Source organism: Triticum aestivum, chromosome 6D, assembly GCF_018294505.1.
Source record: "Triticum aestivum cultivar Chinese Spring chromosome 6D, IWGSC CS RefSeq v2.1, whole genome shotgun sequence".
NCBI lineage: Eukaryota > Viridiplantae > Streptophyta > Magnoliopsida > Poales > Poaceae > Triticum > Triticum aestivum.
The window spans coordinates 178048937-178075928 of record NC_057811.1 but is presented as its reverse complement, the minus strand read 5'-3'; the positions used below and the strand labels follow the sequence as shown (position 1 = coordinate 178075928).

The following is a 26992-nucleotide window of genomic DNA, read 5'->3' as shown; positions in this document are numbered from 1 at the left end:
GCTCTTCCACCGTGACAGCGTTGAAGTGTGCCTTTGTGGGCGGTGTGCCAGCTCAGTTTTCGATGCCTCCTTCATCGTTTGGTCCACGTCGCCGACCTCCAGCGAGCTCGTCTGTAAGCCAACCTCTGTCCATCGTATGGCTCAGCGGCTAACATGCAAGGTGTTCGGGCCAATGCTCCTATCCTGAGCCAGGCTCCCGTACGCCACGCCCTGGGCGACGGTCGGCCCTGGCGGGTCTGCCACGCCATGGAAAGGAAGTCAAATAAGAGGTCCCCAAGGTCCGCACGTGTGTCACCATGACGTCGATCGATCAATTGTACCCTACCTATGCTTCTCGATTGGATGGAGACCAGACCAGAGACTAGGTGGACATGCAATTCCACGTCTTTTCTGCACGCGTGCATGTGTTTGAATCGTGCAGAGCAGGACGTACGGCGGCCGGCGACGCTGGTCGAATTACTTTGCTTCGACGTGGTGCTTAAAAAACAGTTCACGTACATACGCCTAGCCAACTCCACCGCATGACCCAAATCAACCTTAAATCGTCCGTTTGTGTTCGTTTGAGATAAAACGGACAAACAAACGACCCAACGCATAGGAGCATACGGATGTTTCGTCCGGTCTGTGTCCGCCCTCGACCCCACCTGTCACACTCTCCTTTTATGTACCTGGCCCACCACGCGCACCCACCACCACGACGCATGGCGCTGCGGGCACGAGAGCACGGAGCGGCGGGCGCTCTGGCGGCCAGCTCCGCCTCCCACTCCCTGTGCGCGGGACGGTAGCGGCGAGCGCGCAGGGCGGCAGCGGCGTGCGCGCGGGACGCGGACGCCGCGAGTCGGACGCAGGGCCGGAGGGCCGGTGGTGGGTCGTCGGACGGCCGCGTAAGAAGTGTGAGACGAGGAGGCGTGGGGGCGCGGCCGCACGGGCAGCGGAGAGCTTGGGTGGACGAGGCGTGCACGCGGGGCGCGGCTGGAGCGAGGGCACCAGCACGGCGACGCGTCGGGCGCGACGGCAGGCATGCGGTCGCGACAGGAGCGAGGGCGTGCATGAGCAGGAGTGGTTGCGGCGGCGAGTTCGCTATGCCTGCTACGTGTTCGAAGAAATGACGAGGACGGACAACTGTTGAAATAGATTTTGAATCGTGCGGTTTGGTTTGGCCTAAACTCAGGCACAAATTTCAGCCGGAAATCTTAGCCACGTACATAAGGAGATTCTCGATAAAACAGAGGAACACACAGGTCCCAAGAGAATGTTAATAGAGATTGACACCCAATACTAAGAATTTTTCGCAAGGAAAGAAAATCCAATCCAGCCCATGTGGGGATGCCACTCTGCATAGCAGATTACTGCTACGAGTCCACGTCACACGTACAGCACACACGTCACTCTCGATTGGACGAGTTCATGGCGTCGACCGATCGGTCACCAGCCAAGCGCCGGCAAGGCTCGAGGACGGCCGGGCGCGACCATGTTGCCGGCGGGGTCGTAGTTGATGACGCCGGAGAAGTCCGGGAGCTGGCACTTCCCTCCCATGAGGATCCCTTTCTGCCAGACGCAAGGCGGCGGGGACGCGTCGGCCCCTACGCCGCCGGGCTGCACCTGGTGGATGCTGATGACCGGGTCCGTCCTCCGGCGGCTCACGCTCGCCAGCGCGCGCCGCAGCCGCTCTGTCGCCGCGGCCCCCGCCCCCGAGTGCGACGCGCACAGCGCCAGCGCCAGCGCGCACACGGCCAGGAACGCCGCCGCCGCCGGCACCGCGGCCGCGATCACGCCGCTGTGGTGCAGGGCGAGGTGGCGCGACGCGCCGGCGGCGATCACGCCGTGAAGGCCAAGGTGACGCGGCATTGCGTACTTGACAGTGTGGTGCTTTCCTGCCTGGAGTGACGAGAGACAGAGCTGCCTGGGCTGGGCTGGTGCAGTGAGTGCTTCTTGGAGCGTGCCGGACTCTGTGCTTGTATATATAGAGGTGTGGCTGACCAGAAGCAGATTGTTTGACTTTTCTTTGGGAGTGGAGTTGTTTACGTGAGTGCAATCAACAGCTGCATTAGCATGGAGCCATGGAGTCGGTGGTGTTTACGTGAGCCATGGAGCCATGGAGTCGGTGGAGTTGTTTACGTGAGTCCCAACTTCTACAAGTACTTGCTCCTAACTGAACCATCAGATCAGTTCCAAGCCTTGCAAATTCTAGTGGATTGCCAGGATTGGTATGCAGCAGATGCCGGTTAAAAGATGTACGCCGATCAATATCCGAACGGAACGGATTGGAACTTCGGCGCGAAATCCAAAAAAGAAATGAGCAATTCAATGGAAAAATGATTTTTTTAACACAGTACCAACGCAAACACAAGCGCTCATATACACGTGCATACACTCACCCCTATAAACGTACACGCGCACACCCTACCCCTATGAGCACCTCGAAAGACTGAGCCGGCATATCTTTTGAAATTTACAAAATCACCGTAGGCACCTCGCGTTGATTGGAGCGTCTCCTCCCACTAAATGCGCATCGCCGGAAATCCTGAAAAAAATTCAGAAATAAATGCAAGCACCAGGACTTGAACCCTGATGGGCTAGGGATACCACAGTCACTCTAACCATCCAACCACAAGTTGGTTCGCAGAAAAAATGAATTTGAGGCATGCGCCGGACAAGCTTATTGTATGCAGACCGAACTTGTTTTTCTTTACGGGCAACAACTATGCTTTCTCGAATTAACTCAACATGTCTATGTTTGAACAGGCATTTTCATTTAAGAAGTCAAATGCAATTCAGTACTTTTTTTTTTGAAGAAGAAGATCCAGATCTATTAATATTCACCAGAAGTATAAAATATAATAAAATTTACCACCGGACGACCACTGCCTTCGCGCCAGAACGAGCTATCAACGTGCCGCTATTGTCGCTCCCCTACGGGAGCCAGCTTGACCTTGTTAGTGATAGTCGGGAAGTCTTTGCGTGCGTGCTCCAAGGACCAATGCCCTCGCGCCACAGTCATCGTCATTGAACCCTTGAATAGATCTGAAGCAACTGACATAAAATCTCCTCGTCGCACACGTACAACCAGAAACCCTAACCTCGCCACCCTAAAAAGACGGCGGGAATCTAAGGCGGAGCGCTTTATCGACTACGTTCAGATGGACGAACTTGAGGAGGATCGGATGCCAGAAAATAAACTTGAAGAAAAAGTGCCGACATCCGCCGAAAAAACCTAACCTAAACGACTAGCCAGAGTGAACGCCCTGGAATTCCCCTCCCTACCGCTGACGGCTGAAGCGGCAGGTAGAGGGGAGGCGAATTTACAGGCTCGCCGGTGAAGTCTGGAGGAAAGAGTTTACCCTAACCGACGAAGGAGAGAAAAAGAAGTTGAAGCAGTTTAGTTTTTCTAAAGAGTCTAGAACTTTTCTTAGGCTAATAGGAAGCTCACGTTCCCCATAGAAGGATCCCGCACGAACGAACGTTCCCTCAGCAAGGCTCACACGAGCGAACGACGAATTTCCTCGGCGTTCGCTCAAAAAATAGCTCGTAGGGAACATTCAAGAGTTGTCATGCTAAAATAGAGAGATTCGTCGTCCTTATGACAGATAGGTTTTTCACGCTAATAGAAAATGACATTGCTATAGAAGAAAATTGTCATACTACAGGAGAGAAAATTGCCATGTGTTTCAATCGTATGACATGCTGTAGTAGTGCTAATTGTTAGGATAAAAAGAAGAGGAAGTTGCCCTCATCTTTAAAAATTGTCATGCTGCAACACAAGAGAACTGTCATGTTTTCTTTTGTTTGATTGCGCATTCGTACAGGCAAACTTGCTACCTCTTTATATTACACATGATTTTGAATGTGAACTATTGCAGCATGCTTATTTTATGTGAATTTCATGCATCTATATAATCTGCTAGAGGTTTAAAGAGTGTTTCCTAAAAAAGCATTCGTAGAGAATGTCAGCTCTATAGCTTTTTCCAGGTTTTTTTTTTGAATAAGAGTCACCTGTCATCTAGGCCTCAAAGTAGATGTACAACGTATGGATCACTTAGGAGTCAAAAAATTCTTTAGAAAATCCACATGTACTAATAAATATATTTTACATATGAAAATAATTTCATTACAAGATACTTTAGCATATGAGCTGAAAAAAGAAAAAAAAAGTAGATTGTAATACTTTAGCATATGAGTAGCAAACAATGCTTTGCTATTTTCAAAACACAGTTTTTTTTGTAGATCGCATTAAAAGTATCTCATAATAACATTTTACAGATACATAAAATGTATCTATATATACATGTGGAATTTGTTCAGATATTTTGGAAACCTTTTCATTTCAATTTTTCTAAAATAAAAATATGGGTTCCATGGAGCCCAAGCTCAGTGACACATTTCCATCATGGATTCCACCACGAATCGAATGTCAGATTTCTTTTAGCATGGCAAATTATGTTGTCACGAGGATGATAAATTATTTTAGCAAGCATGGCAAATCCTTGTCATGTTTTTTTCTTTTCAGAAATTGTCATGCTAGCTAAAAGAAAATTGCCATCCTCGCGACAATGTAATTTGCCATAAAAAAGCCTTCGATATGCCATGCCTAAAAGATCTGACATCAGATGTCAGATTTTTAGCATTCCATCATTTATGCTGCCATCAGAAAAGAGTGCAAGTTCCGCTGCCAAAAATGTGTAATTTCCTGATAAATAAAAACATGCAGTCCAAGTTCTGTTTTTGTAAAGGAAAACGAATATGATCGTTACTCCCTCCGTCTACAAATATAAGATATTTTGGATATTTCAATATGGACTACATACAGAGTGAAACGAGCGAACAAACACACTAAAACATGTTTATATACATCTGATTCAGAAAAAAAAGAAGTTACTAGAACATCTTATATCTGTGATCGGAGGGAGTACATATTTCAGTGCTCCGAAACAATGGCAAGAAATCAATGGGGGCACACACAAAATCTACGCTTGGTAAAACTATTTTTACATGGTTTTTAGTTCTCGGTACATCTTCCTCTTCTTACTGCTCAAATTTTATTTAAGGCAAAACTTTCTCCTTCAAGATCCTGAGGGCTTCACCAATCCCATCCTGGAATGATATCAATGGGAGAATTTTTTTACTCTCAGCCTTCCTAAAACAAAATAAGTGCTCAAATATTATGGATACAACAATTGGAGAAAACACACCTCGGAAGCAAGTCTCTGAGCAATTACAGTTGCTTGAGCTTTAATTTCTGGTGATAATGCTGATCTGATAGCTCCAAGTAGCACATCTGCGGCTTTGTTAACGCTCGCGGCATCATCTATATCTGGGATTAGATGTTGTCTTTTAAGGGGCTCAGGTGCCACCCCTAACCAGTGTAGTCTCTCCGCCCAGTAAAACTGGTCCAGCAGGAAAGGGCATGCAACCTGCATGATGATATTCTTTAGTACAATGTGTAACCTCCAAAAGCAACTGGTAGCATAATTTTACAACAGTCAATACTTCTAGAAGATAACACATTGTTTGAATAAACATATAACTGTCAGCTTTTGCACACAAATACTGAGTGCATGTTATTTCTTGCTGGAAACAAGGGATGGATGTTATAAGCATAAAACTTCAGCTTTGCTACATAAATATTTCATACATGAGACTTCTTGCTGAAAACGAGATGGACGTTACTTTGATTCAGGGGTTTTAAGGCCAACTCCAGCGCGCGACCCCATTCTGTCCGGGTGCATCCGTTTGGGGTAAAACGGACATACCAGACGGCCCAGCGCGCGAGTGCAAACGGACTTTTGTCCGTATTCAGTCTGCTTTGGACCCATCCCCGACCCAAACTTGGTCTGGTTTTGGGGTCAAAGCGGACTGAATGCGGACGTTTTCCTCGCCCGTGTGTCCGGCTCCGTCCGCGCATGCAGATGATGGCCCCATCTGTCATCAAAACAAAAAGGGACCCACCACCCACCCATCTCTCTCTCTCCTCCTTTTCACCCACCGCACCACCAACCGCGCAAGGCCGGCGCGCATACGCACGGCGCGGCGGGCGGCGGGGAGATGCGAGTGCAGTGGGGTGGGCAGGACGCGGTGGCGCAGGCGAGGGCGGGGAGGACGCAGTGGCGCGGCAGGCGGCGGGGAGCGGCAAGTGTGGCGGGCGGGCAGGACGCGGTGGCGTGGCAGGCGGCGGGGAGCGGCAAGTGTGGCGGGGCGGGCAGGACGCGGAGAGCTCGGCTGCTGCAGCAGCAACGCGGAGCAGGCGCGGGACGCGGTCGGGGCTAGGCGCGGCGCATCCCGGCTGCGAGCGCGGCGGGCTGCAGGGCGCGTGGGAGCGGGAGCTAGCGCCGCGGCCGGCGTGCGCCGCCGCTGCTGGGCGCGAGAGCGGCTTGTGCGGCGGGCGTAGGTGAGTGGGCGAGGAAGAGGACGGACCGGCGTGCAGGCGAGCGCGGGCGCGCGGGCAAGGGCGAGCAGGCGAGGCACCGGAGCACGGTGCGGAGCAGGCGGCGGGTGCGCGCGAGCTCGCGCGGCAGGCGCGGAGCAGGTCGCTGGCGGCGGCAGGAGCTCCGAAGCGGGTGGGCGCGGCGCGGCGCGTGCCGGCCGGCAGGCCGCGGCGGGGGCACGGGCAGGTGCGGGGCGGGGGGTGGAGTAGCGGGTGCTCGCGGTGGAGGCATGGGCAGGTACGGGGCAGGGCGCGGAGCAGCGGGTGCGGGCGGGCGCGAGTGGGCGCGGCGCGGCGCGCGCCGGCCGACAGGCCGCGGCGGGGGAACGGGCAGGTGCGGGGCGGAGCGGGCGAGCTCGGTAGGTCGCGGCGGGGCGGCGACGGCGAGCGGGCGCGAGGGCGGACGTTTTGGGGACGGACGGCGCGTTGGGCGCCTCCAACTAAACCCGGACGTGCATGTCCGTTTTGCCACCCATTGCCACCCCAAACGGACAGAATCCGGGCAAAACGGACGTCCGTTTGGGGTCGTGCGCTGGAGTTGGCCTAACTACTTCTATCTTGTTACCAAAAAGGATCAATTCCAAAAATGTAATGTCAGTTGCATGCTACATCACAAGAATTTTTAGCGCCTGCAAGCACAAGAATTACTAATATTCCTTATTTTTCATTGTGCTCGGGGTGAATTGTCACTTTAGATCGATGGTGACATTTTGCTGGTATCTTGGCAAGCTGTCATTTGTTTTCAAAACTAGATGCTATTACGATGAGCTACAAAAGGTGAAACAAATGTCTGTCCTTTTTTTTCATAGCACTGGGTTAACCAGTCGGTGTTCTTAATCAAAAGGCTAAGTCACAACACGACTCTCAAGTGGAACAATTGCGTTATTTCTTTGAGTATGCACTTACCTAGCTAGCCTATGAACTCTCTCAACAATACTGATATGGAAGATATCTACAGCATATCAAGTATCAGCACATAGCACTGCCACAGCAATTGAACAAAAGAAAATATTCTTCATATCTAAGTACATCAGATGTTGTAATCACCTGAGGGGTTCCAGCAAATAGTGCAGCAGCTGTAGATCCACTGTGAAGCACAAACCGAAGTAAATTATTTTGTGGAAGACTATATTATTCAGAAACTTGGTCACTGAAAAATAGAGAACTTTATTACCTGCCAGCATGATGAATAGCAGCTGCACATTTAGGGAAAAGCCAGCTATACGGTATTGATCTGAAATAGTAGTCATATACTCATACAGTTGACCAAAATATCTGTCGATTTCGCCAAGATGAATGGGCGCCATCACGTTAGAACTCACCCAGATAAGCAAAAGAGTCGATTATTGAAAAGGAGAGTGCTGTCATTACTAAGAGCAGGTGCCTCTACACTTGATTCTACAGCTAAAGAAGCAAAAGATCTGATTGCTGAATCCAATGGCTGGTATCCAGACGAGAAAAGGATAAATCTGTAATCTGTTGACTCTATGACAGCTTTAATCACCATTAGTAATGCTTTAGGATTTCTAAGAAACCCCATGCTGCAGCAGATTGATAGCATGAACCAAAATGGTTAGAAATCACTTACACATTATAGAAATCATTTAATTCAACTGTAACAACACTAATATGAAGATATCAACGGTAGGAGACATGACCTTGCATAATATAGAAAATAAAAATTTCCATGATAAGAAACTCACCTGCCAATGGAACTTAATCCTATAAATATAGGTAAAGACAAATAAGAACTTCCCATGAGGAAGTCTTCCAGGCCAGCATGATTTGCACATAGAATACCCTCAAATGGAGAATTGAAATCTCCAGAGAATAACTCCCTGCATTTATCACAAGAAAACTGCCAAGCCATAGGAAGAAACCAAAAGCCACAAATATGAGCACTTGAGGGCCAATATCCTGCCATTATATGATGGAAATTAGTATGAAAAGTTCTCGTTCTATGAGCTATAGTATAAACAACTGAAGGGAGATCCAGGACTAATCAGAATTTACCTGGGCGCTCGACAATTTCCTTGCTGAAACCATACCTGCTCAAGTAGCAACCAAATTGCTAGAATTATTTATCACGTATAACTATAATTGAAGGAAGTTGTAACACTTCATTTTTTTTTTCTATTTACTAATTTTTCCTAGTCCAATTAATAAGTACCATCACTTCTCACTGACGTAGGGTTTACAAATAATCCGCTGACGATAACAAGATTTTAGACAAAAGCGTCAACGCAAGCCTTATTGAAAGCCGAAGTTTCAGAGCATAAAGTATGAAAGTGTCATTTAATATATACTATTATTGATTGACAGGGTCAATATTAATATTCAGAAGGTGATATATTGCAAATCTTACAACAACAAAGGCGACTCTGCACGTACATGCCACAAAGGAAGATTTGTTACTGGATCCTGTAGTTACAAGAAAAGCTAACCTCAGTAATGTCCCTGCGGTAATCAGTTAATCACATTCGCATATGAGCTGAACAGGTTTGCATTCCAGGTATATAAACAAAAGAAACATCATTGGACACATTCACTCACTGTATAAGGAATAGGACTAAGATTTAGGCAATCATTTCTCCACAATCCCCAACTTTCCATGAAAAGCGCCCACATCCAATGGGTAATGTCAGTCCAGCAGACCTGCCATTATTTTACATCATTAAAACACCAATGACAAACGCAAAGCAGGCAATGCATCAGCAGGTCAGTTCCCCACCAAGAAAAACATCAGAAGGCCATCAAAAGAAAGACAGAAATACTCATGGATATCAAAGCGCTACCACTCAAGAACCCGCAATCTCTGTGCTGGAGAACTAGTATGGTAGTAACTGGCATGGTCCCATGTAATTGGATACGTGATGGCTAGTATAGTTGTAAGAATCTGGTTAACATACTGATCAACCTGCAGGGACTGCTAGTGACAGGTTTGCTCTGCAGTTTATTCTTCCATGACATATGGTGCTGAATTTTAGGCTTTAGTAAATGATAAAGTGGTCATGAAATTATCCTCCATGGAGAAGAAGATAATGTGCCCCAGCAGACAGGTTAAATAGAGTTGCAAATTTAATATTGCAGTTGAGATAGTGACCAAATCAAAACCAAATGAAACAATAATTCAAGAGGGATATATGCTTATGCATCATCATGACTAGAGGAGCGAATTTGTACTGTGTTGGGGGGAGCTTCTTGAAAGTACTTGTACAGAAGAGGAAAACTTTGCTTAAATTGGCGTTCAAATGATGAAGGAGCACTGCACAAAGAAATGAAAGCACGTAAACAAACAGGAGTTAAGAAGAAGACACCAAAATGAGTGTGCAATCCCTCATAAAATCATTACAAGATAACAGCTTCGATGTGAAACTGAAGCAAATATAAGCCAAATTACCTATATGGAAGAAAATAAGGAGCAGCAATGATGCACTTAACTTGAAACAATTCTGCAAGATGGCAACCTTCCTAAAGCATGAGATAAACCCATATTATAACCACACAATGCATTTCATAGCTGCATTAGTTCCTACATAGAACTGACTAACTGATATTCTCAAGGATCTGTTCTAGTGAATGATGCTTGCTGAAATTCTTTAGTTTCGACAACAATTGTGCATCAGAATTTCTGTCTTATTCCAGTGCAAATCACTATCAGAGCATTAAATTGCACAACTTGTAGGAGCCCCGCCACTTAACTTTTAGCAAACATGATAATTATGCTGTTAGTGAGGTCCTCACCAGGGCAAAGAAATTGATCACAATGAAGTCGCTGTGAATGCTCGGATCATTTCCAAACACTTCTTCGACAGAAGCTAAACAGGCTTTCCTGTGCTCCGTCTGAATGATCTCTTTCCGCCGTGAAAATGACTCAGGACCAGCGTTCGATTGAACAGAATCATCTAAGAAAGAGATTTCCATGATAAATCACATTGGAAATAAACCTAAGGTAGAAAATTTGTATTTGCTAGAGGAGTACTTAAATTCATAGTGCTTACATGAAATATTATCAAGTTGTTCGGAAGCAAGGGCAGGTGGGCTTGCCACAGGCATGTACCTAACTTTACTGACTGCAAGATGTGTGGATAAACTCTGCAACCAATTTAATGCATGAGGTCAAACATGAACTAGTTTTATCACGGTTCGACTGTTCTAATTTCACAAGATCCAGACCTGGTGTGCTGAATGAGTGATGAACACCACAGTATACTGCTGTTGGTCATTAGCAAACGCTGCAGCAAGGGCCTAAGAAGAAGAAAAGGAGTAGTGAAATTCAAAGTATAGTGCTCTGAGAAGGTTAAAATTGTCATATTTCTTGAGTATCCATTTTTATAGTATTACTCAACATTTAGTACATAAATGTGGCATACCAAAGCTATATCGATTTTCCATCTAGAGAAGCAGAAAACTATATCGATCTGATAGATTAGTGTGGCTCAACTTCTCAGTAATAGGTGCATCGAATGCAACAGCAATCATGTGCTAGATGCTCTAGAATCAGGCGGAATTTCATCGCTCCCCTCTCCACTTGATGTCAGCGGCAAAGAGGGTTGTCCTATACGCCCGAGTCCGAATACACGCACCACAGAAAGAGAGAGAGAGAGAGAGAGAGGAGGAACATACAGCGATTGGGAAGACGTCGCCGTGGGTGCCGAAGGCCATAAAGACGGCGCGAGGCCGGCGGCCATCGCCGCCGCAGCCGTCCATCGTCCTCGCCGAAGCTTCGGGGGCTTTGTGCGTGCGTGTCCACGTTGGGCCGTCCAGACTTGGTCGGAGCGCAGCGGATGAAGCCCGTGAGTAAGGCGCAGGCCGAAGGATGTTGCTGGGCCCTGTATTTGCGTTTGTGCTTAAGGTTTTGGTCCATAGAAGCATAAACTCATGGTAATTTTTGGAGGGAAATGCACTAAGGGATACGAGAACTTGTTCCGTATGCTCACTTTAGCCCACCCACTCGCATATCGTAAATGTATCCCCATGCTCACTTTGGTCCTAATCACCCCCAAAAGAGGCTAGGTTGGACATTTTTCACGCGTGTCGTGCTGATTTCGTGAGAGGGTGGTTTTAGCGGGATAGTACAAACATTAGGTTTTACCCGTGTAGTAAAAAACATTAGCCAAATACCCCTGCGTTTTATTCTAGCGGTTCAACGTAGTAACTTTAACAGAAATGTTAAACAACTGACGTTAGATTTTTAAGATTTCCTAGCGAATGCTCAGAACTGCCCTGCGAAAACAGATAAATCGTCATGTTTTTTGTGTGTGGAAATACTTCTAATCTATCCATCTTCAATCATGGCAGTACAACGAACACCAGAAATGATAAAAATTACATCCAGATCCATAGACAACCTAGCAATAAGTACAAGCACTGAATTAAGAAGAAGGCGCGCTGCCGTCATCGCCCCACCCTCGTCGGAGCCGGGCAAAACTTGCTCTAGTAGACACTCAGAAAGTCATCGTGTTAAGGCCCCATAGGACCAGCGCATAAGAACAGCAACCGCCGACATTGAACAATAGCGTAGATCGGAAGGATCCAACGTGACACACAAACGTAGACGAACTACGACTAGATCCGAGCAAATCCACCAAGGATAGATCCGCCAGGGACACACCCACCGACGATATTAGACGGACCACCGGGATGGGGGCAAGGGCTTGACCAAAAGCTCGTAGCTCACGAGCTTAATAAACACTCGATAGCTTGGCTCGTTAAACTCGTGGTTCGCTTCTTAATGAACAGAGCCAAATTTCAGCTCGTTAAACTTACCGAGCTTAATAAGCGAGCTAACGAGTTTCACGATCAGCTCGTTAAGCTCGCTAATACAACACACCAACTATTTGTATGTTATGTGGCAACATTTTTTGGCACCTCAAGTTCTCAACCCATCTATTCCATCTAATCGATCCAACTTAGCACACAAGAGACAATAATTAGGATACACACTCATGTGGTCACTTTTTTCTTCATAAAAAACACATCATAACTAAAGCAAAAGAAGGTAATGTCTATTAACGAGTACTCGCAAGCGCTCATGATCTTAATGAGCTATTAATGAACAGAGTCAGTCAGAGTTTTTTGCTCGTTAAGCTTAACGAACCGAGCCTTAATGAGCATGAGTTTAATGAGCCGAGTAGTTCGTTAATTCACCCCTAACGGGGCTAAGCGGGGAGAACCTTATTCAATCTTCAGGGAGCTGCCACCGTCTCGTTTTTCTAAGCAGGACATAAACCCTAAGAAAATACAAAAAATTCAAAAAACGAAGCTCTCCCACCAGCAAGGCCCGGGATCCACCACACCGCCATGACCTAAGGCCACCGAAAATGAGGCGGACCGGCGGCGGTGTCGGCGGGAGGCAGAGGAACCCTAGATTTTGTTTGGGGAATGAGGTGACTGCGGGAGACGTCTCGATAAATCGTCATGTTGTTGTAAGGGATTTGCCATGCTCTAACAAAATTGCCATGTAGTACAAGAAAATGGCAGAAAAATGCAAACATTGCGCACAATAATTGTCATCTGTTCGATCGGGATCTGACGTCCCAAGGACGTTCGCTGAGATTGCTTAAAAAACTGACATTCACTGAGATTGCTTAAAAAACTGACATTCGCTGGTAAGTGGCTTCCTTTTAACGATAATGTTAAAAAGCTTACAACAGATTTTTAATTGTTTTGAGATTGAGATATGTTGTGTGGAGGAAATCCATAGGCAAAGGTAAGGAAAGATATGATGTGATTGCATACGTACAAGACATGAGTTGATTTTTTTTATCTCAAGAAATGTCTTCTCTAGCACTAATTGATATATGATATTTGCTTCATTAAGTCCTAATGCTGTTTCTCCGGTTCAATGCATTGCTTAGTATGCCTGAGTAGTGCAATACTTCATTAGTTTTTGTGCCATTTTTTCACACTTTATTTGTGCACATTATTTATAAAAAAAATCTTATATGGCAATTTTTGGTTTTTAGCGCGCTATATAAGCGCCGCGCCGGAAACTTTTGGTTTTTAGCGCGCGCACAACCGCTCAGCAAGCTCCAGTGGAGGCGCAATAACCGCGTGCGCGGCATAAAGAGTTTAGTGCGCGGTCCAAAACGTCATCGCGCGCCGTTTATTTGGTGCGCCCGCTTCCGCGCGCCGCACACTCGAGCGCTCGTGCCGCACTCTCTCTGCCGCCCCACTTTCGCCCCGCCCGCGCCGCCACCGGCGAATTGGCCCGCTGGACGGACGCGCCGGCACCCCCCTCACCCCTTCCTACACCCGCGACCCCTCCGTCGCCGCCACCGCAAACCCTAACACGGGGACCTTTGGCTTCGCCTCCGCCGGTGCTCCTCCAAGCACCGGCATCGTGCGCGGCCTTTTCATGCCGCCACGGACGACCTCGGCGGCGGGTGGCGTCGCGCCGGCGCCCGTCGTGAAGCCACGTGCCCCCTCTCGAAGCTCCCAAATGCAGCGCGGGCGAAGAAGGGCAAGGTACCCGCGAAGAAGAACAAGACGGCAGACGGCTCCTCTAGGCCGTCGAGGAAGAAGCTTGCAGGGCGTGCGACGGACGCGGCGGCGACCGAAGCGCCGGCGAGCTCACTAGTTGAGCCGGCGGCCGACGCGCACAAGGTGTTCGATGAAATGCCCACAAGGTAAAATTTCGCCAATTTTTTTTTGTTTTTGTTTTTTGAGTGCATACATATGGATAGCTTATTTGCTTCGTTGTATATACTTTGTAGTTTCAATGATGAGGCATATATGTCAACTATGGGTGTTGGCTCCAGCAATTCTTGGAGAGGGCATCGTCGATGATCATGAGTTTGAGGTGGACGAGGATGGTGAGGGCATCGTCGATGCACCGAAAGAAGAGGGGGCAACTACACCATGGATGAAGACATATTGCTATGCAATACTTGGTTGCAAGTGTTGAGGGATCCCTCCGTTGGAGGGGGTCAAAGTAGTGATGCATATTGGCTCCGGATGAAGGAACACTTTGATGTACACAACAAAAGTGGAATTGACCGCTCCGGAAGATCTCTTCGCTCCTGGTGGTCGACAATCAACCAAGATTGCCAAAGGTGGGCAGCCGCACTCAAGGCGGTTGACAAGTTGAACCCAAGTGGCACTAATGATAGAGATAGGGTAAGTGCCATTTCTTTCATGATTCTTCCACGCTCATCATGCTTCTTCTTGGTGTTTCTAGTGCTAACTTGTTTTCTTGTTTGTAGCTCAATATTGCACAAAACTTGTTCCAAGGAGAGGAGAAGAAGACCAAGAAAGGGAGACCATTTACCTTGCCTCATTGCTATGCAGAATTGAAGGATGATGAGAAATGGAAGCCTCGTGATGCTATCGATGCTGATGATGATGAGAGATTTGGATGATGATGAGGAGGAGGCATCAAGTGATGACGGCAAGAGAAGCCCTACACAAATTCGGTTTCGTACTCCAAGCCAAAAAGACCGGATGGATGCAAGAAAGACGCAAAAGAAAAGAAGAAGAGGAAAGGAGATGACGAGCTAAGAAATGCTATGGAAGCTATTGTGAAGGCAAGAAAGGAAGCGAACGAGGTGAGGAAGATGGCAAGAAACCAAGATGCCGCGGCCGAGGAGAGGAGGTTGGCGGCCGAGGAGAGGAGGGTGGCGGCTGAGGAGAGGAAGGTGGCATTGGTGGAGAGGAAGGTGTCCATGGAGGGGCGAACTAGGTTGTTGGGATGGGAGAAGTACTTGTTCTTCATGGACACATCTACCCTCGATGAGAAGCAAAAGGAGTATGTCAATCTTGCCCGTGAAGAAGTCTTGGTCCAAAAAAGAGCCATGGTTGGCGGTGGCATGGGCGACATGGTTGGTGGTGGCATGGGCGGCATGAGGGGCGGTGGCATGGGCGGCATGGGAGGTGGTGGCATTGGCGGCATGGGAGGCATCGGTGGCTTCGGAGCTACCATGGGCGGCATGGGTGGTTTCGGAGCTACCATGGAGGCCATGAGAGGCATGGGTGGCTTCGGAGCTACCATGGGAGGCATGAGTGTTGCTTCTCTCATAGGAGGCATGGGAGCACCTCCGGGCGGCATGGGCGGAATGTCTTCCGGTGTGCCTCACCACACACCTTTCGTTGAAGATCTTGTCAACACCATCTGAGCTCCGCATGATGATGCGGCGCGCGACAATGAAGAGGAGAAGGAAGAATCGTCTTCGGATGAGAATGATGAATCGGAGGAAGAGGATGATGAAGACGAGGACGAGGCATGATTGTTGATGGGCCATTTGTTTGTGTGAACTTTTATGTCATGAACTTAGTTCGGATTTTGAACTTGGTTGGATGATGTTGTGGGCATGAATTTGAACTTTTATGTCATGAACTTGTTTGGGTGATTTTAAACTATGCCATGTCTTTGTTTTGATGTTTGAAATATCATCATCGTCTTCAAAATGCAACATATGGCAAGCGCCGGCTACTCGCGCGGCTGCAGTTTAGCGCGTCTGTTGGAGCGGCTCAGACGCGCTATAATTTGCAGCGGCCGCTGAAGCAAGCGCTCCCGTCGCGCAAAAACTTTTTTGGAACATAAACGCTAGGAGCGTCCGGCTTTAAATTAATAAAGCCACCAGGCGGGATCCACACAAATTAAGCCTTACAAACCGAATAAAACAGTCATCAAGCCCACGGCTCAGGATAAAGCTAAGAAGGTCACAGCCACAAGTTCAATAGCGCAAAAGCGGAGCAGCAAGACAAAAGCTAGCTAAAAGTAGAGGTCTCATGATCAAGCCGTCATCCCTTGTCGTGCCTTCACCATGGTCGTCTTGATCAGCTCCATAGTCTCGTTCATGCGTTCGACGTCACGCTTCTTCCCCAGCGGTGCCCATACCTGAAGGAAAATATGGCATTTGAAGATGATATCAGCGGGGTGGACCGGGAACTTGTGTTCTATCGTAATTTTGTTCCGAACCGTCCAAAGGGAGCAAAGTAGCGTCCCGACGGCGCGCAAAAAACTTGCGATCAGCATGCTGGAAATGTTTTTTTAGCGCGGTTGTTGGAGATGTTTTTATAGACGTGGCGCCACCGTGCGAGACATCCGGCCGTGCATGCCACACGTTGGCCTTGTCCCCGCGTTCCCCACACTATGTCAACCCGGATGGACTTGTACCTCCGCACGTCCATTTCCATTCCATTCCCTTGGGATGCCAGAGAGGCCGTGTTCTTCTCCCCCCGCCAATTGGCACCCCTCCCTCCCTCCCCTCCCCATCTCTCGTTTCCACAGCTCCTGAATTTGTAATGCTGTGCTACACTTGTCGCCGCATTAGTTGCTCTCACGATGGACGAATTAAGAATGGCATAAGCCGGCGGCGCCATTGCTCCTGTCCCCTATAGCTAGCTCGGTTTCTCGCCACACCGCCTCTGCTCTTTGCTCTCCTCCCGGTTGCGGGTTGCTCAGCGCCATTGAACTCTGCTTGGTGTTCCGAGATGAACGACCTCTTCTCGTCGAGCTCGTTCAAGAAGTATGCCGACCTGAAGGACCAGGTGGCGCTGGACGAGATGGAGGCCGGCGGCGGCGCCAACCTCGACATGTTCTTCGAGGACGTGGAGGGCGTCAAGGAGGACATCCGCAGCCTCGAGGCCATGCACCGCCGGCTGCAGTCGGTGAACGAGGAGAGCAAGACCGCCCACGACGCCCGCGCCGTCAAGTCCCTCCGCGCCCGCATGGACGGCGACGTCGAGCAGGTCCTCCGCCGCGCTAAGGTCGTCAAGGCCAAGCTCGAGGCCCTCGACCGCGCCAACGCCGCCAGCCGCAAGCTCCCCGGCTGCGGTGCCGGCTCCTCCACCGACCGCACCCGCTCCTCCGTCGTCTCCGGCCTCGGCAACAAGCTCAAGGACCTCATGGACGACTTCCAGGTAAACACGTACTGCGTTTATCTTGCTTCATTCCCTCGCCGCGCGCTGGTCAGCTACCTGACCGGAGAGAGTGCAGGGCCTTCGGACGCGGATGGCGGCGGAGTACAAGGAGACGGTGGCGCGGCGGTACTACACGGTGACGGGGGAGACGGCGGAGGAGAGCACGATCGATGCGCTCATCTCGTCGGGGGAGAGCGAGACGTTCCTGCAGAAGGCGATCCAGCGGGACCAAGGGCGCGGGCAGGTGATGGCCACGGTGTCGGAGATCCAGGAGCGGCACGACGCCGTGAAGGACATCGAGCGCAGCCTGCTGGAGCTGCACCAGGTGTTCCTGGACATGGCGGCGCTGGTGGAGGCGCAGGGCCACCAGCTCAACAACATCGAGACCCACGTCGCGCGCGCCAGCTCCTTCGTGATCAGGGGCACCGTGGAGCTCGACTCCGCGCGCGTCTACCAGAAGAGCAGCCGCAAGTGGGCCTGCATCGCCGTCGTCGCCGGCGCCGTGCTCGTCCTCGTCATCGTGCTGCCGATACTCGTCAACCTCAAGCTCTTGAGCGGCAGATAGATGCAGCATGGCGCGCGGTGAATTGGTTGATCGATGACGTGTCCGTTCGCCGCCATCGATCTCTTCTTCCGCGCTGCATGTTCTTGATGTATGTGTTGTCTCGTTCCTTTGGATTGAGATGGAGATTCTTTTATCATAGTTAGCCTTTCGATTTGATCTAAAAAATGAAAAACTTATCATGGATCAGATCAGAAGTGTTACTTTAGGATGGTTATTATCTGTTATATCAAATATTTAAATTCCCTCTTGAGCCGGTTGTGGGAGAAGTATGGCCGGCCCGGCCGGCATCCTTGTCGATTGATTCACGACGAGGGTGACCACGTGCAGGTCATGCTGTGTGTGTGTTCGTGACCTCAATTTCATTCTCGAATCTAAGAGCATCTCCAGCCGCGCCCCCAACAAGACTCCTAAAGTGATTATGTGACCGCCGGCGTCAAAAAATCGGCCCAGTAGCGTCTTCAAAGGCCTTTTTTTCGCTGGCTCGGGCCTAAATTGGCGTCCGCGGACCCAGGCCAAACCCAGCGCGCTGAGGGGTGCTTGGGGGCGCCGGCCGAATCGTTTTTGGCGCGAAAATCGGCGGGCCCTCCTTGGCAGCTACTCGGCTGTTCTCGTCGCTTCGTCGTCCTCATCACCTCGGTTCTCGCGGGGGAATCAATGCCAAAGCTGCCGCGCGCTGCCGCGCCGGTCAACCTCCATTGATGCCTCACGGGCGGCGCAGTGAAGGCGGGGCGACGTGCGTCCCTCGCCCGCCACGCGTACACACGGCGGCCACGCAGGCGCCGCCTATATAAGTCGCCCCCTCCCGCACCGGTGAGCCACGCACAGACCTCGCTCTCCACCGCCGACACCCCCGTTCCTCCCTCTCTTCTCGCCGTCCCTCTCCTCTCCAATGGCCGAGCGCTACCCAGGCGATGGCGCGGCGGCGAACGGCTTTGGCCGCCGCCACCTTCACGAGGACGAAGCCCGACTTCTCTATGAGGCCGATTACCCGGTCCCGCCGGACATGCGGGTGCCCGGGGCGTGGAGGATAAGCGCCGGCGGGGTCCCGGTGCCGCCGCCGCCCACCGGGACGGCCAGGCGTGCAGAGATCGCCCGTATCCGTTCCTCTCTGCCGCAGGCGGCGAGAGAAGGGCCGAGGTACACCCCCGATAGCACGATGTGGGAGCCGTACTTCCGTCGTCGCCACGCCGAGCAGCTCGAGGCCACCAACGGCATCGTGCCCTCCGGGAAGCACAACGCCAACGGGCGCCGCCGATGGTGGGGCGTGCCCGGCCACACGCTGGACGCCATCCTCGAGTACATCGAGGGCGGCAACACGCCGAGGCTGGAGTACCCCGCTCCCCCCACTTTCTCCCGCCGGCATGGGAGCTCGTGGACGCCGAGACGCATGGACCCGGCGTCCTCCTCCTCGTCCGGCCGCTCGTCCGGCTCTCCCTCCCTCCTCCCCGTCAAGCCGGAGCCCCAGGACGCACCGATCAGCCGGCGCACCCGCAGCTGCGGCGTCCGCATCGCCGAGTCCTCCCCCACCTCTGCCCGGCTCGTCAGACCGAAGGTGGAGTCCGGCCTCCCCACGGAGTACGAGGCCATAGCCCAGTCCGGCTTCTCCAACGAGGCCGCCCTAAAGTGGGCGCGGGGCGACTACCTCCGCGGCGAGATGGTCCGGCAGCGCCGAGCCCTGCAGGAGATAGTCACCCGTCAGCGTGGGCGCGAGGACGAGAACGACGTGGTGATCCTCGACAGCGATGAGGACGAGGACGCCGCCGGACCATCCAACCCGCCGCGCCTCGGCGACCCTGGGTAGGGGGGCAGCAAGGACGGCGGCCGCGGAGGAGGCAGCGACGACGACGACGACGGCGACGGCGACTACACGCAGTTCTACAGGCTCCTCGGCATGTAGAGCTTCAGGGCGGCGGACGGTGAGGAACGGCGAGGGCGACGGCGGGTCTAGTAGTGTCTTTTTTCCTTCTTTTGTAAAATATTTGATGAACTCGCCGAAGTTTGGTTAAATTCGCGCTTTGTTTGTGCGAATGTGGGGCCAGATTTTGTTTTCAAAAAATAAAATGCGACGTGGGGGCGGCGACTGGAAGCATCACGCCCCCAACACACGGTTTAGCGCCAATACGTCCCGATTTTTAACGCCTCCTGGGAGGCCAACGACTGAAGATGCTCTAACTATCTAAGGGCAGGTTCCTCCACAAATACAGTATACAAGAAAGCACGTTGGCCTAAGGCTACGCTGGCAGATCCCATGTATACATGCGGCGTGATAGATTTGGCAGTTTGGAGTAGACCGTGACGGTGAGAGCATTTGTCCTCGAGGTTTTTTAGAAACAATGCTCTTCCTTCGGACGGCAACACGAATCTGTCTGCATCATTAAAGATAAGGGCGCTGCTAAATCTCAGTTGACTGAGACTTCTCGACGCCCTTGTCCGTTTGATTTTTTTGCTGCTTTAAGATCCGTTCAACACTGATGTTTAATGAAAATGGCCCATGAATGAAGATCGGGATTGGGCTGCGTCTGTTTGTTTTCGTGTCGTGGTTGGTGTTTGCCCTGTGCGTTGGACAGGGTTGGCATTTTTTCGTTGTGAGCTTTATTTTGTTGGGTTGTAATTTTTTTTTGTTTGTTTTCTTTTTCATTTATTCTTTTGTATATCTTTGATTTTATTTTTTATTTTCCTTCATCTTTTTTGTGCATTTGTCTCATTTATTTTTTGTTATATTTTTTCTTCCTATTTGTTTCTTGATAATTCTATTTTTTTTTATATTTTTTTTGTTGTTCCTTATATCTGTTCAGTAGCACTTTTTTTGGAGGAGTCGGTAGCGCTCATTTTCAACTCGACTACAATTGCATGTGTGACAGTAGGTTTGCAACTTCAAGTGTTGCCCTCGATTGCAACCGCATGCCTACACAACCGGCTGCAACTGACATTTTTTTTATAAATGGGCGATAGGAGAGGAGGGGAGTTGCATGTCCGACAATAGGCTTGCAACTACAAGTGTGACCCTGGACTGCAACTTCATGCCTACACACTCGACTGCTACTGACCTTTTTTGTTTTTTAAGAGAGCGACATGGAGGGAGGGAGTTGCATGTCCGATACTAGGCTTGCAATTGCAAGTGTCGTCCTTGACTGCAATTGTATGCCTACACAACCAATGCAACTGACATTTTTGTTTTGTAAGTGGGCGTCGGGAGAGGAGGTAGTTGCATGTTCGACATTAGGCTTTGCAACTGCAAGTGTCGCCACCTAATGCAACTACATGTCCACACACCACTACTACAACTAACCTTTGTTTTGTAAGAGTGGCGAGAGAGGTGAGTGGGTTGCAGCTGCATGTCTAATACAAGGCATGCAACTGCAAGTGTCGCCCCCGAATGCAATTGGTCTTGTGTTTTTGTCAGAGGGCGGCGGGAGGGGGTGGGGTAGTTGCATGTTCGGGAGGGGTTGGGGGCAGTTGCATGTCCACTATTAGACATGCAACTGCAAAAGTCACCCCCGACTGCAATTGCATGTCTTTCAACATGGTTGCAATTGGACTTTTTGTCATGTTAGGGGAGGGGGAGTTGCATGTCCGACGCTAGGCTTGCAACTGCAAGTGTCGCCCTCGACTGCAACCGGATGTCCGACAGTAGGCTTGCAACTGCAAGTGTCGTCCCCGGCTGCAACTGACTTTTTTTTTGCAACTACAGACCCGGCTTGGGCGGCCTGCTATGCAGACTTATTATTGACCTTTTCTTTTACTTTTTCTACTTTCTTTTTTATTTTAATTTTACCGTTGTGTTTTGAATTTGTATTCTTCTTCTTCTTTTGATTGTTAAGAAAAACAACGCAGCCCACGTCGGATGCACACATTTGCATGTCCTCCATTTGTATGCAACTTAATATTCTTTTCTTTTGAAAAAAAGTGCCACACTATTTAGTTTGTCTTGTTTTCATTTTGTTTCTTTGTTACATTAAAGATTGATTTTTGTCATAATATACAAACTATCATAAAATAAAAAAAGAGAAGCAAGATGACGCATGAAGAGAAGGACTGAACGATGAGCTAGACTGGCGACAGAAAAATGTTGTTTTATTTACTTCTCTTGTTGAACATTTTTTTCCCATGTCAAGAAAAAAAAGACAAAGAAACAGATGGAGAATAGAAACTTGGCTTGTCTATTCAATGAGCCCACAAAGAGGATTTATACAGAGTACATCATAACAGGAAGCTAGCTATGTACGGGCATGCACAACGTGCACATAGGAGTGGAGCACGGCGTGCAGTTACAGATCATGTACATGGCGTGGGACACGGTCCCTCTGTTATACAGGCGACGGGCATCTTCCAACAAAAACAATCAGCCCAGCCCAACCTAATAAACAAACAAACAAACAAGAGAGAAACGAAAAAGGCCCAGCTAAGAATAAAACCCAGCAACTATCGAGTAAACAAACAGGCCTAATCTGCCTTAGGTGACATCAGTCGACTTAGACTTCGCGAAGTCTAAGTCGACTGAGACCTAGACAGACCCTAAAGATAAAGGTATTATGCATTTCTAAATGCGTGAAGCACACCCAGGGTTCGATTCCCGGCTGGTGCAACTTCTTTTGTTTTTTGCCCCTCACTCCCTTTCCAACAGACTCGGGTTGCTCGGGCCACCGTGACGAGAAACTACTCCCAGCAGCGCTGCAATTATGCCGAAACTCCAACCGTGATTGGATCTTCACATTCCCACTGAATTCCGATTCCTGCCGGTGCTATGCCAAGGCCCGCCGGTCCCGTCCTTCCCCTCCTCGCAAGCAAACGACCATCAATGGCAATAAGAGCTGCAATCTTTGTTGTGTGTCTTTTTCTCCTGAACAGGTGCTCCACCGAACATCTCGGAAGAGTTCCTTATGTAGGGAGACCTCTACCGAGCCACACATCTGTGGCTCGTTCAAAATGACTATACTTTTTCGGACAATCTGCAACACTATTCTTGGACCTATGTAATTTATGTGGAATAAACATTCTATCAATCATTAAAGACTTGATCTAAGCTACTATCTAAATGACCAAAGGCCGAACGATCCAAGCTAGAGTCAAAAAGACAAAATAAAGTAGTTGATCAGTCAGACTGCACCATGACCAGAAGCTCTGTATGTTGTCGAACAAGCGCCATACTGATCATCAAGGTGTGGAGCTCCGCCTCAAGAGCATCATTGCAATTAAACAGGTAGCGGTACGCCGGAAAAAAACTGAGCCATCATGCCTTCGTAGAGAGTGTCGTTACACCACTACTAGGTGCACCCCATGGAAGCACTCGGGGCGGCCGACTGTGCTCAGGACCCTCTCCATAGTCCATGATCACCATTTTACCTTTTAGCATCTCTTTTCTAGAGTACTTTTTGGCTGATTGCACCAAATTCATATAGCTGACCAGGAAGTCAGCCAACGCCGCTACTGGCGCGGCCTCCTTCCCATGAGTAATATCGCGACGGACTTGCCAAATTCTCTAAATCATCATGATAATCATACTTCACACTACGTCCGTACAATCCGCAAGAAGCAGCAGCAACCAGTCTTTCCCGGAATCAATCACCATTGGTGGCTCCAAATTGAACCCATGGTCTCTTGTTAAAAGATTACACTGATATGACTGGTTATCAATAAGGTTGTGTTTGATAGGGTGCATGAGAGCAAAAGTTCCCTTCTCAACTCCAGTTCACACTAGTCAACACAAATGCACTAGGAGCATGCATGAGAAGAACATGCATGAAAAGGGGTGTTGAGATAATCATTCACGCAGAGGGAACAATTATGCTGAGATGAGAATGCAACCAAACACACCCTCTTCTTTACTTCAAGGTTACGGAATCGTAAAGGATCTTTGGATATACTCTATCCGTTTCATAATATAGTGCATATAAATTATTTTTAAAGTCAAATTTCATAAATTTTGATCAAGTTTATAAAGGAAACTATTTAGAGCCTCTTTGGGACTGCTCCGTTCCCTAGAACTTAGTTCCGTTCTAAAAATGCGAATTAAATGGAGAATCCAGGATCTTTTATGTTTTTTACCTTACAATTTTGCTAGATACAAAACAATCCAAACGGAGTAGATCCACGATATGCCGCTCCAGAAAAAAATAGAATCTGGGGTACAACTCTCAATTTTTTGTGAAACTCTTCAGGGGTGCTCCAGAAACTCCAGAAACTGGAGTTGGGGGGAATTACCCATCACTACCATCAGAAGTAGACGTCTTTTTGTTTTTTTTCCACATCATCTAATCAAATAGACCTTTTCCAGCAAATTTCACATCCTTTGAGCTAGCTGGAAGCCAAACATGATAAACTGCTCTTTGGTGGAGCTGCAACTCTTATATGAAACTGCTCCAAAGTGAATTTTGTGAATTGAAGCTGATTTTGATGGAGCGGAGCAGTTCCAGATAGACCCATATATACAATATCAAATATATAAAATATGAAACTATATCTTTATAATGAATCTAATGATATATGTTTGGCATTCTAGATGTAAATGTTTTTCTCCACAAATTTGATCAAAGTTTACGAGGATTAACTCTTTAGAAAACTTATACGCACTATGTTGCAAGAGCGACTCAGACGTTGCCCCCCCCCCCCTCTCCCTCTCTAGCGAGGAACCCATCTAGTATTATTAGAAGGGTTGGGCGCGTTTTGCTGCGCCGCTGGTGTTGTTGAGTTTCTTTAAAAAAATACTCACTCTGTTTCAAAATAAAGGTACTTTTTTTGAAAAGTCAAACCTTTTAAGTTCGATCAAATTATAGAGAAATATATCAAAATTCATAATATCAAATCTGTATGATTAGATTCATCATTAAATGAATTTTCATTATTTTTCCTTTAATATTGTGGATGTCGATATTTTTTGCTCTCAACTTGGTCAAAGATAAAGAAATTCGACTTTTCAAAAAACTAATACCCCTTATATTTTGGAACTGATAAAATATTTAGTTTGGCCGGTTGGGGAGATGATGGAGTGTGTTTTATTTATTATTTATAATGCAGTGATTTGATGTGATTTTTGTGGTGTGGTTCTGTGTTATCAGCTAACCAATGTATATTTATGTTGAAAAATTTCTACGTCGGTGGTTGCATGTACTATATTTGTGCTACAGTATCACATGATGGCGCTTCTTTTTCTAGATGGCGGGAGGGTGCGCGGAATCGATGTATTTTTATTGCCGGTTGCTGCTGATTATTTGAAAAATCGTTGGCCCGATCAAAATCGTATATCAAATCCAAAATTGAATATCTCAATTGCATTCAAAATTACGGAACATAAGAAATTAAAGAATTGAATGGAGAGCTTTTTGAGAAATTATTGACCCGTTCAAAATTGGGTGACCCAATTCAAAATTGAACACCTTAATTAATTGTGAGACTTATAGTATAAAAGAATTGAATGAGATAACTTTGAGAAATTGTTGATCTGATCAAAATCGGATGACTCAATTTCAATTGAAGACCTCAATTGAATGTGGATTCTCTAAAACTAGAGAGCATAGTGGATAGAGGATTTTCCTTCATCTCTGTGTTGAGAGCAAAAGGTCAGAACCGTGACTTTCATTTGCCGACTGCTGATATGACCGCGTGTCTATAACTCTACATCATCCAAGCTTGACAACTCCCGGAATAATCAAACGTTGATTTTTCCGAGCAGGAACAGAAAGAACATCAGAATGGCATCTCTGGAGTTGAACGCGCGCACGCACACAATGGACAATACAGGGCGACGCGGCCAGCTAGCGGCACCAAGCCGCCAACTACCTCCAGCGGCGCCACCACCACCACGCAGTACCTCCGTGCCGCAGTGGTGCACCCCGCGGCCCGCGCTTGACCCGTCTCCATCCCGAAGCCCATCGAACCAACGTGCTATATAACCACGAGCCGTATCGAGGGGCCTCTCGTCTCCTCCTCCGCCCCGGCGTCCTTCCTTCAGAGCGCCGCTCGCCGCCGTGCTGTTATTGCCGATGGAAACCTCGGAACGACACGGCGCCTCCGGCTGCTACACCCCTCCCGCGGCAGACAGGCTCTGGAGGCAGCGCTCCTCTCCGGCAGCTGTTGTGTCCGCCTTCTTGCCGTGCGGCGGCCACGGTGGCCAGGCGCGTAGAAAGATCGGGAGCGCGCGCCTGGGTGGGAAGGTTGGGCACGGCAACGGCGAGGATGCGGAGTTGGGCCCTGCTGCCTTGCCAGGCGGCGGCATGGGGTTCGCGCGAGCGCTGTGGATGCGGATCGTCACCAAGGTGATGAGCCGGAGGGGTTCCTCCGTGAAGGAGCGGTACGCGCAGGAGGATTACGAGCAAAACTTCGACGAGGGCGACGCGGCTGGGGAGCCCGAGAACCTCCCGCGGTCCTTCTCCGCGCGGTACGCCCGCCGGCGCCCTGCTGGGATGGCGTTCTCGGATGTAGCTCACCGCCGGCATTTGAGGAGTTTGTGGACGTGAGAAGCGATCACGTCATCGACTCATGGGTATAGCTCAGACTGGTCTCTATCTTTTTTGAAAAAAAAAGAATACCATCATACGTACACGTACTAGTATTATCTACCATGTTCTGACCTCAGGGCATGGCCAACGGTTAGCCCGAGACGTGCTGCCTCGCAGGCCAGCTAGGCTCGGATACCAATGTGGATCAAAATCTAATGCCTTAAATGTGTTATAGTGTTGCCTCAGAAAAGTTGACTACTTTGGTGAAAAAATGGGGAGAGCGAGGAAAAAAAAGAGAAAGAGTGTCCGGACACAGTTGAAGCATGCAGTCAGGCCATGGTCGACAACAGCATTACCACCTCGAGCTCGGCCACTACATGGCCTTGTACACTCGCCATGGATTCGATCTAGTCAGAGCCGAGGTACATCATGCCTGGATTTCGGAGAAAAACTTGTCGGCGGCGCTTGATCCAGGAGAAGGAGCAAAGTTGTCGCCTGCCTGCACCGGCCGGGCCGGTCCAGGGAAATGAGCAAAGTTGTTGCTTGCCTGCACCGCCCTGGCCGGCTGGGGCCATGCCAAGGCGCACCATCACATGACCGTTCATTCCGGCAGGAACAACGGAGTTGTCGGCTGCAGTAACCACATGAGGCCTTGAGCTCGTCCATCCCTGGCCTCGAACTGGTTGGGGAGAAATACATTGCAAG

General features: G+C 49.2%; 4 protein-coding genes across 6 annotated transcripts; 2 read left to right on the top strand and 2 right to left on the bottom strand.

Annotated features, from left to right (window-relative positions):
* Positions 1-1133: 1133 nt before the first annotated feature.
* On the bottom strand, positions 1134-1898 carry LOC123141409 (uncharacterized). Its single transcript, XM_044560566.1, has one exon. It carries the CDS (start codon positions 1846-1848, stop codon positions 1426-1428), a length of 423 nt encoding a protein of 140 aa, XP_044416501.1. The 5' UTR covers positions 1849-1898; the 3' UTR covers positions 1134-1425.
* Positions 1899-4761: 2863 nt separating this feature from the next.
* Positions 4762-11275, bottom strand: LOC123144369 (O-mycaminosyltylonolide 6-deoxyallosyltransferase). Of its 3 annotated transcripts, XM_044563484.1 has the most exons (15): positions 11048-11267; positions 10598-10669; positions 10423-10516; positions 10166-10326; positions 9822-9892; positions 9605-9686; positions 8975-9076; positions 8787-8842; positions 8435-8469; positions 8125-8338; positions 7744-7962; positions 7596-7655; positions 7469-7508; positions 5190-5411; positions 4762-5091 (listed from the first exon to the last, which is right to left on the bottom strand). In XM_044563484.1, the coding sequence occupies exons 1-15, from the start codon at positions 11129-11131 to the stop codon at positions 5041-5043; spliced, it is 1563 nt and encodes a 520-aa protein (XP_044419419.1). In that variant the 5' UTR covers positions 11132-11267; the 3' UTR covers positions 4762-5040. The 3 variants fall into 3 exon arrangements, with proteins under 3 accessions (XP_044419419.1, XP_044419420.1, XP_044419421.1); XM_044563485.1 differs by lacking the exon at positions 7744-7962; XM_044563486.1 differs by lacking the exons at positions 4762-5091; positions 5190-5411 and adding an exon at positions 7317-7373 and having other exon boundaries at positions 11048-11275.
* Positions 11276-16648: 5373 nt separating this feature from the next.
* LOC123141408 (syntaxin-124-like) lies at positions 16649-18099 on the top strand. Its single transcript, XM_044560565.1, has 2 exons — positions 16649-17287; positions 17364-18099. The coding sequence occupies exons 1-2, from the start codon at positions 16859-16861 to the stop codon at positions 17850-17852; spliced, it is 918 nt and encodes a 305-aa protein (XP_044416500.1). The 5' UTR covers positions 16649-16858; the 3' UTR covers positions 17853-18099.
* A 7693-nt stretch (positions 18100-25792) lies between these two features.
* On the top strand, positions 25793-26305 carry LOC123142556 (uncharacterized). Its single transcript, XM_044561421.1, has one exon. The coding sequence runs from the start codon at positions 25832-25834 to the stop codon at positions 26303-26305; it is 474 nt and encodes a 157-aa protein (XP_044417356.1). The 5' UTR covers positions 25793-25831.
* The last annotated feature ends 687 nt before the right edge of the window (positions 26306-26992 follow it).

Coding starts and splice junctions, on each gene's coding strand:
- LOC123141409 (XM_044560566.1), bottom strand. CDS start 1,848: ATGCCGCGTCACCTTGGCCTTCACGGCGTGATCGCCGCCGGCGCGTCG.
- LOC123141408 (XM_044560565.1), top strand. CDS start 16,859: ATGAACGACCTCTTCTCGTCGAGCTCGTTCAAGAAGTATGCCGACCTG. Junction 17,288..17,363: donor ACCTCATGGACGACTTCCAG/GTAAACACGTAC, acceptor GAGAGAGTGCAG/GGCCTTCGGACGCGGATGGC.
- LOC123144369 (XM_044563484.1), bottom strand. CDS start 11,131: ATGGACGGCTGCGGCGGCGATGGCCGCCGGCCTCGCGCCGTCTTTATG. Junction 9,687..9,821: donor CCTTATTTTCTTCCATATAG/GTAATTTGGCTT, acceptor TTCTTTGTGCAG/TGCTCCTTCATCATTTGAAC. Junction 8,470..8,786: donor GCAGAGTCGCCTTTGTTGTT/GTAAGATTTGCA, acceptor CTACTTGAGCAG/GTATGGTTTCAGCAAGGAAA.
- LOC123142556 (XM_044561421.1), top strand. CDS start 25,832: ATGGAAACCTCGGAACGACACGGCGCCTCCGGCTGCTACACCCCTCCC.